The sequence below is a fragment of the Clupea harengus genome, chromosome 6 (genome assembly GCF_900700415.2).
Source record: "Clupea harengus chromosome 6, Ch_v2.0.2, whole genome shotgun sequence".
NCBI lineage: Eukaryota > Metazoa > Chordata > Actinopteri > Clupeiformes > Clupeidae > Clupea > Clupea harengus.
Window position 1 is genome coordinate 9,307,514 of NC_045157.1, and position 10,282 is coordinate 9,317,795.

At 44.7% G+C, this 10,282-nt stretch overlaps 1 protein-coding gene across 1 annotated transcript; it reads left to right on the plus strand.

Annotated features, from left to right (window-relative positions):
• Positions 1 to 657: 657 nt before the first annotated feature.
• On the plus strand, positions 658 to 3,377 carry LOC116220857. The gene is made up of 2 exons (XM_031569812.2): positions 658 to 2,330; positions 2,405 to 3,377. The coding sequence occupies exons 1-2, from the start codon at positions 2,287 to 2,289 to the stop codon at positions 3,375 to 3,377; spliced, it is 1,017 nt and encodes a 338-aa protein (XP_031425672.1). The 5' UTR covers positions 658 to 2,286.
• The last annotated feature ends 6,905 nt before the right edge of the window (positions 3,378 to 10,282 follow it).

Sequence of the window (10,282 nt, forward strand, 5' to 3'; positions counted from 1 at the left end):
TCAATGAGAGAGTCTATGATGAAAAGAGTGAAATGTCAGTAGATGACAAGAAGTTCTTGAACATTGCCAATGCATCTGTTAAAGTGATAGAGGGTCACTACTGCATTAACTTACCTTTTAAAGCTGATAAGGTGACAATGCCTAACAACCGTGTGATTGCAGAGCAACGCCTTTTGAATCTGAAAAGGAAGTTCAAAAGAGATCTGAATTATCAAAGGGAGTACAGAGAGTTCCTCAGTGATGTCATTCATAAGGGCTATGCTGAAATGGTTCCCCCAGCACAGGTGAACAGAACTGATGGGAAAGTTTGGTATATCCCTCATCATGGGGTATATCATCCAAAGAAGAAGACCATCAGAGTAGTGTTCGATTGCGGTGCAACATTTCAGGGAACATCCCTCAACTGTGAACTACTCCAAGGCCCAAATCTGACAAACACACTGATAGGAGTGCTGACACGTTTCCGAAAAGAGCCAGTAGCACTGATGGCAGACATACAGGCCATGTTCCATCAGGTCAAGGTCACAGAAGGTGATACAGACTTTTTGCGCTTCTTTTGGTGGCCACAAGGAAATGTGGATGATGCTCCTACAGAATTTCGCATGACTGTTCATTTATTTGGAGCAGTCTCTTCACCCAGCATTGCAAACTTTGCACTCAGAAAGACTGCACAGGACAATGCAGGCAACTTCCCACCTGAGGTAACAAAGACAATAATGGAGAACTTTTATGTGGATGATTGTTTAAAATCTGTGCCCACAGAAAAGGAAGCAGTAAAGCTGATCTCAAACCTCACCACAGTCTGTCACCAAGGAGGATTTCATTTATCAAAGTGGATAAGCAACAGCAGAGCCGTCCTTGCTACGGTTCCACAGGAGGACAGAGCCAAAGAGGTAAAGGAATTGGACTTGAGCAAGGATCAATTGCCCATGGAGAGAGCCTTAGGACTTCAATGGTGCGTGCAAAGTGACTCCTTTAAGTTCAACATCACAATCAGTGAACGTGCACTTACCAGAAGGGGCATCCTATCCATGGTAAGCTCAATTTACGATCCCTTAGGCTTTCTGTGTCCACTTACTTTGCCAGCTAAATTGTTGTTGCAGGAACTATGCCGACAGAACTTTGGATGGGACGTGACCATTCCCCACACTCTATCTGAGCAGTGGACAAATTGGAACAGTAAGCTGTCACTGCTTGAAGGCTTTGAGGTACCACGCTGTTTCAAGCCACATAATTTTGGTGAGTCAGTGCACAGCCAGATCCACCATTTCTCTGATGCCAGTGAGCTAGGCTATGGAACAGCCAGCTATCTCAGAATGACTAACGCAAAAGGAAAGGTCCATATAGCATTCTTGATGGGCAAAGCGAGAGTAGCTCCATTAAAAAGGCAGACCATCCCGAGGCTGGAGCTAGCCGCAGCAGCTTTGTCAGTTAAAGTGGACAGAATGCTCAAAGCAGAACTACCATCAACAAGAGATAAGTCAGTGTTTTGGTCTGACAGTACAGCTGTGTTAAAGTACATCTCAAATGACCACACTCGCTTCCACACCTATGTGGCGAATAGGACATCTAGGATTAGGGAAGCCACACAAGTGTCTCAGTGGAGATATATTAACACAAAGCGAAACCCTGCCGACGACTGCTCTAGAGGTGTGAGTGCAGAGAGCTTCATGAGGAATCCAAGATGGATCCGTGGACCAGAGTTCCTCTGGTCATCAGAAGAGGATTGGCCAAATGAACCAATAGACAGGAGTCAGCTTTGTACGGATGACCCAGAGGTCAGAAAATCTGTAACAGTTAATTCCATCATGCAGACATGTGAGGAAAGGCCCACAGACAAGTTACTCAATTACTTTTCAGATTGGCTGAAGTTGAGAGTAGCTGTTGCATGGATAATGAAAGTGAAGGATGCATTGAGGCACTTGGTGCAGAAAAGAAAGGACTCAAAGGACGACTATATGTATCAAAGGGCAAACAGAATAAACACAAGGTCTGTCAAGATTAGCATGAAAGAATCAATAACAGTTGAAGATCTAAAAGGAGCAGAAAATGCAATACTTACCTATGTGCAGAGACAAAGTTTCCCACAGGAAATCAGCATGCTGCAAGAGGGAGCATCCTGTGTGAGAAAAGGCAGCAGCATCTACAGACTGGATCCGATGCTGGATGGTGGCATTCTCAGAGTGGGTGGGCGTCTGAGGAGATCAGCAATGCCAGAGGAAAGGAAACACCCTGCCATTCTGGCCAAAGACCACCACGTGTCCACTCTGATCCTGCGCTACATCCATGCTCAAACTGGACATGGAGGAAGGAACCATATGCTATCCCAGGTACGAAAAACATACTGGATTGTAAATGCAAACACTGCTGCACGGAAGGTTCTCTCTCACTGTGTGACTTGCAGAAAGAACAGAGGAAAACCTGGTGAACAAAAGATGGCTGATCTGCCAGGTGAAAGACTTGTCACAGACTTGCCACCATTCACGAACGTTGGTCTTGACTACTTCGGCCCTTTTGAGGTGAGAAGGGGCAGGAGCATGCTGAAAAGGTATGGCGTCATCTTTACCTGCATGACCAGCCGAGCAGTACATCTGGAGGTGGCCTGTTCTTTAACCACAGACTCGTGCATCAATGCCATCAGACGTTTTTTGTGTCGAAGAGGCCCAGCACAACACATGAGATCCGATCATGGCACTAACCTTGTAGGTGCAGAGAGAGAGCTGAGAGAAGCACTTCAAGCCATGGAACACAGAAAGATCCAACAAACTCTAAGGAAGGAGGGAGTTCAGTGGAGCTTCAATCCCCCCACTGCCTCTCACCATGGTGGGTTCTGGGAACGCCTCATCCGAATGGTAAGGCATGTCCTATGTTCAGTATTGAAGCAGCAAACTTTAGATGATGAAGGCCTAACCACTGTTTTCTGTGAAGTTGAGGCAATTCTCAACAGCCGGCCTATAACAAAAGTATCTGATGACCCACAAGATTTAGAAGCCCTAACTCCAAATCACATACTTCTGTACAGAACTAACCCACTTCTGCCCCCTGGAGTCTTTTCAAGTTCTGACCTTTACCACAGAAGACGCTGGAGACAGGTCCAGTATATAGCCGAGCTATTCTGGAAGAGATGGCTGCTAGAATACCTCCCTCTCCTCCAGGAAAGACAAAAGTGGTCAAGAACCAGAAGAAACTTCGTCCCAGGCGACATTGTACTAATAGCAGATAGCAACGCTCTTCGCAGTTCCTGGCTACTGGGAAGAGTCTTAGAGGCCAAGCCTGATGCCAGAGGCCATGTCCGTGTGGTGAAGCTACAAACTAAGACGAGTGTACTGGAGAGGCCAGTGTCCAAAATCTGCTTACTGCTCGAGGGTGATGACTAAGGTAAAACCATGAACGCCGAAAGAGTTCAAGATAAGTGAACTTATTCACTTTGAGTTTATATTTTGAGATCATTATAAGATTGCCTAATGATTGAAAATACCTAAACTGCGAATAGAAATGGCTCCTTTGTAATGTAAATAATTGTCTTTGCCTCTACAAACACAATTAGGGGCCGGTATGTAAGAGCCAAATTAACCTTTATGTTGATTCTTATGTTATCTCTCTTTATTAGTATGTGCAAGTGTGTGTGTGTGTGTGTGTGTAAGAATGGATGAGTGACACTACGGCCGTAGGTGTTTTTACCCCATCTAGAGGACACCTGAACTTTACCTGAGAGGCTGAAGGTGGAGCCCAAGGGGGAAAGGCCTTAAAATCCAGCAGCCAGAGCATCTGGGCGTGGCTGAGGAAGGCAACAGTTTTTTGACCGTGTGCCAGGACGTTTGCAAAGGAACCATGTGCCTTACGAAAGACTCTTTAGTTTAATATCTTTTATTTTATTTCCAACAACTTGTTATCCACCATTCTACAATAAACGGTCAAAGGGACCAACTGGACTCACCTCTACTTCTCATCTTTCCTACACGCGTCAGAACCAAATCCATCTCAGCCACCCGTGGTAGGCAATTAGAAATTGCTGCTACAGTACTCTACCTCTAACTCTGATGGGCTGTGCTTGGTGCAGGCAGAGGCTGAGTGATACTCTAGTGGAGCTCTAACTCTGATGAGGTCGCATTTGTAGTGCAGAAGAAGAAGATCTGTTACACCTATTCTGGTATTGTCCTGTAGTAGCACATTTTTGGGAGACTGTACATAGATGGATAGGTCCCAGCACTAAGAACTTTAGAACATCTCCTGATATAGTTCTGTTGGGTGATTTGAAGATGGGTGGCAATGGGTTGAATAACATAGAAATACTTCTAGCCAAAAGGCATTCATTTTTAGATCTCAAAATATGAATGAGCTTAATCCAACTTTATTTAAGAAATATGTTAAACAATATTATATGTTGGAAGCCATAATTGCTGGGAATGAGAGTGATAGGGTTACACAAAAATGGGAAAATCTTATTCTCCGGAAACACTGGAATTGACTAAGGAGTAAAAAAATGTATAAAATATAATTATAAAAGATGGGCGTGATAATTCTTGTTTTTCTTTTGGGTTCATACACATTTTCTTTAGTACTGTTACTACTTTTGTTTGTTGTGTTTTTGTCACTATTTGTATATGTATGTTTGTCTAGTTTGGTTTAGTTTTCTTGTTTTCTCCTTGTTGATATGTTTTTTGTTTGGGTTTTGCCCCCCTCAGTCGCGTCCTCGTATGCTTACACCTTACGGTGACTCTGCAGATAATGCATCCATCCCACTTTTTATTTTTGTCATTATTAATGTTGTTATTATTATTAATATTGTTATTCTGCCTTATTTTTATATATTTTTTGTATATGGGCATGTGTGGCTTTGTCTGTACATGTGTATGTGTATAGACTGTTGCCCAACTTTAGATAAGGTCTATATATACAGTGGGGAAAATAAGTATTTGAACCCCTGCCGATTTCGCAAGTTTGGCCACTTGCAAAGAAATGTGTGATCTATAATTGTAATGGTAGGTGTATTTTAACAGTGAGAAATAGAATATCAACAAACAAATCCAGAAAACTGCATTTTATAACATTTATGACTTTATTTGTATTTGATGCAGAAAATAAGTATTTGAACCCCCAAGCAAACAGCAAGAATTCTGGCTCCCAATGACCAGTTATGTGCCCAAGAAGCACACAGATTAGTCCTCATTAGGCCTAACAAGGTACACCTGATCTCAACTGGTGACGTGTATAAAAGAAACCTGTCCAAAGAATCATACTTCACACCTTCAACCTGACCACCATGGGCAAGACCAAAGAGTTGACCAAGGACGTCAGAGATAAGATTGTAGACCTGCACAAGGCTGGAATGGGTTACAAAACCATCGGCAAGCAGCTTGGTGAGAAGCAGACAACTATTGGTGCGATTATTCGGTAATGGAAGCAACACCAAACAACTGTCAATCGCTCTAGGTCTGGGGCTCCATGCAAGATATCCAATCGTGCGGTATCGGTGATCATCCGAAAGGTGCAGAATAACCCCAGAACTACACAGGGGGAGCTTGTGAATGATCTCAAGGCAGCTGGGACCACAGTCACCAAGAAAACCATTGGCAACACACTACGCCGTAATGGTTTGAAGTACTGCAGCACTCGCAAGGTCCCCCTGCTCAAGGAAGCACATGTACAGGGCCGTCTGAAGTTTGCCAATGAACACTTAAATGATTCTAAGGAGGATTGGGAGACAGGATGAGGTCAGATGAGACCAAAATCAAGCTCTTTGGCATTAACTCGACTTGCCCTGTTTGGAGGGGGAAGAATGCTGAATATGACACCATCCCCACCGTCAAGCATGGAGGTGGAAACATTATGCTTTGGGGCTGTTTCTCTGCCAAGGGTACAAGACGACTCCACTGCATCGAGAGAATATGGATGGGGCCATGTAACGTGGAATATTGGGCTTGAACCTCATTCCCTCATTCCCTCCCTGTAACGGTGCGGCTGCCCGTTACCACAGCGGTAATGCATTCCACGGTGAAAACAAACACACTAGACAACGTGGCAGCACGGTGGCTCAGTGGTTAGCACTGTCGCCTCACAGCAAGAAGGCCCTGGGTTCGCATCCCGGTCCTTCCAGGTCGTTCCAGGTCCTTTCTGTGTGGAGTTTGCATGTTTTCCCCGTGCCTGCGTGGGTTTACTCCGGGTACTCCGGTTTCCCCCACCATCATAAAGACATGCATTGCATTGTATGAATGAATGTTGGTGGTGGTCGGAGGGGCCGTTGGCGCTGATTGGCAGCCACGCTTCTGTCAGTCTGCCCCAGGGCAGCTGTGGCTACTGAGGTAGCTTGCCACCACCGGTATGACTGTGTGTGTATGACTACTGGACTCTGGACTCTGTAAAGCGACTTCGGGTATATAGAGAAGCGCTATATAAAATTGAATTGATTGATTGAACACAGCTACGAGCACACAGTTTATTTACACACGAACACAACACGCAGATTTCCCCGCGATTAGGACGGCATCCGTGAAGACACACACCGCAGACATACGGTGATTGAAGAGCAGTCCCTTCGGCGCGTGGCAGGCGTTGTACGGGGCTGGACAGTAACGGAGTGCGTTCTCTGCGGTGGATCATTGACTTCCTTAGGCAGGACACAAAGGGACGACCCGATCGGAAGTCAGGAAGGACCTTTCAACTCTAGGGCCGTCAGACGTGCCCACGCCAAGGGAGTGGGATAAGAGGGGTGTGTGTAATGTGTGATAACTATTGCGGTAAATAGTGTGCTATGTATTTATATAATATGATTGTCTATGGGGTAACCCGGCTATGTATGTGATTGAGAGTAAGTCGGAATATGGATATGGTTTAGTAATTGATTTCCGTGATATGTGCAATGGTTCAGGCCGGCTAAATAAAATGCCAGCGCAGAACAGGTGTCGAGAGATGAGTCTGAGGGGAAACAACTTCCCACCCCTTTTTGACGTCGAAGGTAACTTGTTTAGTTTGGAGAGCGACCAAGTGCTAAAGTTGACTCACGATTGTTGAGAGTTACTATGCAGGTTTGGAGCTGAATTGTTAGGGACCTATTTATTTGTTAAGAATTATTGTGTGGAGTTTTTGTTTCTTTTGTTTTTCTCCATTCTGGCGTGTTTGCCTATACTACCGGACATTAAACATTGGCCATTGGTCTACAAACCATCCGAGACACTGCCTCCACTTCTTTTCCATCGCCGCGAGGCCGTCCCGGCTACATTTGGTGTCAGAAGAAACTGGAGCCTCAATCGGGGGCAGTGTTGAAGATGCCACCGAGAATCAAGCCAACCAAAGACGGCGATGCCCGTCCCCAGCCAGAGGAGCAGGTGGGCACCAGCTCAAAGCCAGTGGACGGAGGCGTGACCGCAGCATCCACGAACCCAGCGGAAGGGTGTCAGCAACGTCAACGCCAGATGGGCGGAAGGGTTCCTGTATGCCCGGCTAGGCACAATGGGCCTTGTTCTTCCCTCGAACGACAGGCGTCGTCTGTAGGAGAGGGGGGAAGTGTAACGGTGCGGCTGCCCGTTACCGCTACGGAGATACAATCCTGGGCTAACACGAACACACTGGACAGCGCGGGGTACAAACATACGTTTATTGGCACACAAACACTACCAACATATTGCACCGCGATCACGACCACCTCGGTAAAGATACATACACTGAAAATACCGACACTGAAAGGCCTTCCCTTCAACGCGTGGCAGGCGTTGTACATGACTGGACAGTGGGAGAGTACTTGCCGTGCGTTGGCAGGTTGACGGCCAGATGCAGCACAAAGGACCGACCCGATGGAAAGTCGGAAAGAACTTTTGAACTGTTGTCGAATGGAACGTCAGACGTGCCCACGTCAAGTTGGTGGGATGAGAGGGGTGCATAGTGTGTATGAGTGATTATTTAGAGTATGTATTAATAGAATATTATTGTCTTTGGGTAAACACAGCTGTTTGCACCTATGCAAATGTATTTTGTGATTAGTCAGGAATAGAGATGTGTATTAATTGATTTATGATGTGGCAATGGTTCAGGCCGGTTGTATAAAATGCCGGCGCAGAACAGGTGTCGAGAGCGAGAGTCAGGGGAACAACTTCCCATCCCTTTGTGACGACTATAGGCGAATTGTTTAGTTTGGAGAGCGACGAATTCTTAAGTTAACTTCTTATGATTGATAGTTACTTGTTTAATTTGGAGCTGAATTGTTTAGGGTTTATTTATTTATTGAGAATCATTGTTTGGAGTTTTTGTTTCTTTTTGGTTTTTCTCCATTCTGGCATGTTTGGCCGACGAAACACGGATATAAAACATTTGCCATTTCAACAAAACATCCCAGACACTGCCTCCCGTTTTTTGTTACATCGCCGCGAGGCCATCCCGGCTACACTCCCATTGAAAATGCAACCTTAAGGATTTGGAGAGGATCTGCAAAGAGGAGTGGACCAAAATCCCTCCTGAGATGTTTGTAAACCTGGTGACCAACTACAAGAAAAGTCTGACGTCTGTGCTTGCCAACAAGGGTTATTCCACCAAGTACTAAGTCATGTTTTGCTAGGGGTTCAAATACTTATTTTCTGCATCAAATGCAAATTCAATAATGCAAAGTCATAAATGTTGTAAAATGCAGATTTCTGGATTTGTTTGTTGATATTCTGTTTCTCACTATTAAAAAATTTAAATAAAATTAAAACTGATGAGGTTAGGGAGAGGCTGAGAGATACTCTAGTGGAGCTCTAACTCTGCTGAGGTTAGGGAGAGGCTGAGAGATACTCTAGTGGAGCTCTAACTCTGCTGAGGGCACACAGTATAGGGCTGACAGGAGCAGCATACAGAGAACACCTGTTCCATTGGGCTCACTAAAACAGTTCCACACATATCTAATGCAAGCTGCTCTCTCTTTCCCCACTCCCTCTCTCTCTCTCTCTCTCTCTCTTTCCCCCACTCCCTCTCTCTCTCTCTCTCCCACTCCCTCTCTCTCTCTCTGACCTCTCTAACCTCTCATGCACTCTTTCCAGGACTCATTTCCCACCGTAGCCATGCAACGATTAGATTTCTCCTCATCCCCTGCGAGCAGAAAGTCAGACTGTGCCCCTCACTTCGTGACTGTGACAGGCTGCCACGTTGGCCACTCTCTCCTCCACTGCCCTCAATCATTGAGGAGTGAGAGTTAACTCTTTAAAGAGGACGTATCATGCTCATTTTCAGTGTTCAGAATTTCATTTTTAAGGTCTACTGGATTAGATTTACAGTGTTCCAAAAAAACATTACTTTTCTCATATTGTATATTACACTCTGTCTGAAACGCTCTGTTAGAGCTCCTGTGTCTTTAAGTTCCCCCTCCTGATGAACCCAGTGGGCTCTGATTGGTCAGGGCAATAAGAATTGTGTTACAAGATTGTGTCATCTTGTAACAAAGGAAAAGGGCTGGAATTCCAACGAGGCGTTTCAGGCAGCGAAGAAAAGTGATTTCTGTGGGAGATAGTTACTCCCTCTGATGTGTACTTTGGGCTTTTGTAACTTTGCAAACCATTTACATGCACAAAAAGCTCTATAATCCACCAAATGAACGGGGGAAAACAGAAAAGCAGAATATTACCACTTAAAAACACACTCTACCCATACCATACATCATTCCTGGAGCTTGTTTGGACTAGTTATAAATGTACCCTAATAGCCCCTAATGACATTTTACATTGAAATGATCTGAGATCAACAGTTCACTCACATTAGCATCATATCACCCTCATCACTCCTACACGAGATTCAGATTGAATGTACGAAAACAAATATGTGAGAGTGGAGCATAACAAAGGCAGACATTTTATTTGATCTGCTTGCAATTATTGGGGCAATTCTATGGTCTAATGGGAAACTGATGATATGGTAATGACTGAAATGCTTACTTAACTGTTGAATGAATGCACACCTTGTCCATTAGAGAGTGACATGCCCCTTGTGACCTCACAAGTGCACTTATCTGGATGTGTGTATGTGTATGCTACCCCTCTGAAATCAAGTGCACTTATCTGGATGTGTAATGTGTATGCTACACCTCTGAAATCAAGCGACTGCATTATCTGTGGGGGTCTCTATCTAATCGTGTTATCGTTTATTGCCATGTCAACCAAAACATTTGCAGTGTCACAGCAAAACTCACATAATAAAAAAAAGTTATTACGTGCCACAAAGCAATAATTCCACAATGTCAGTTCTAATAAGATCGGACAGATATACTGCAACCATTGGGCCATTAAAACAACAATCCATAATCACAATCCATAATCCATAT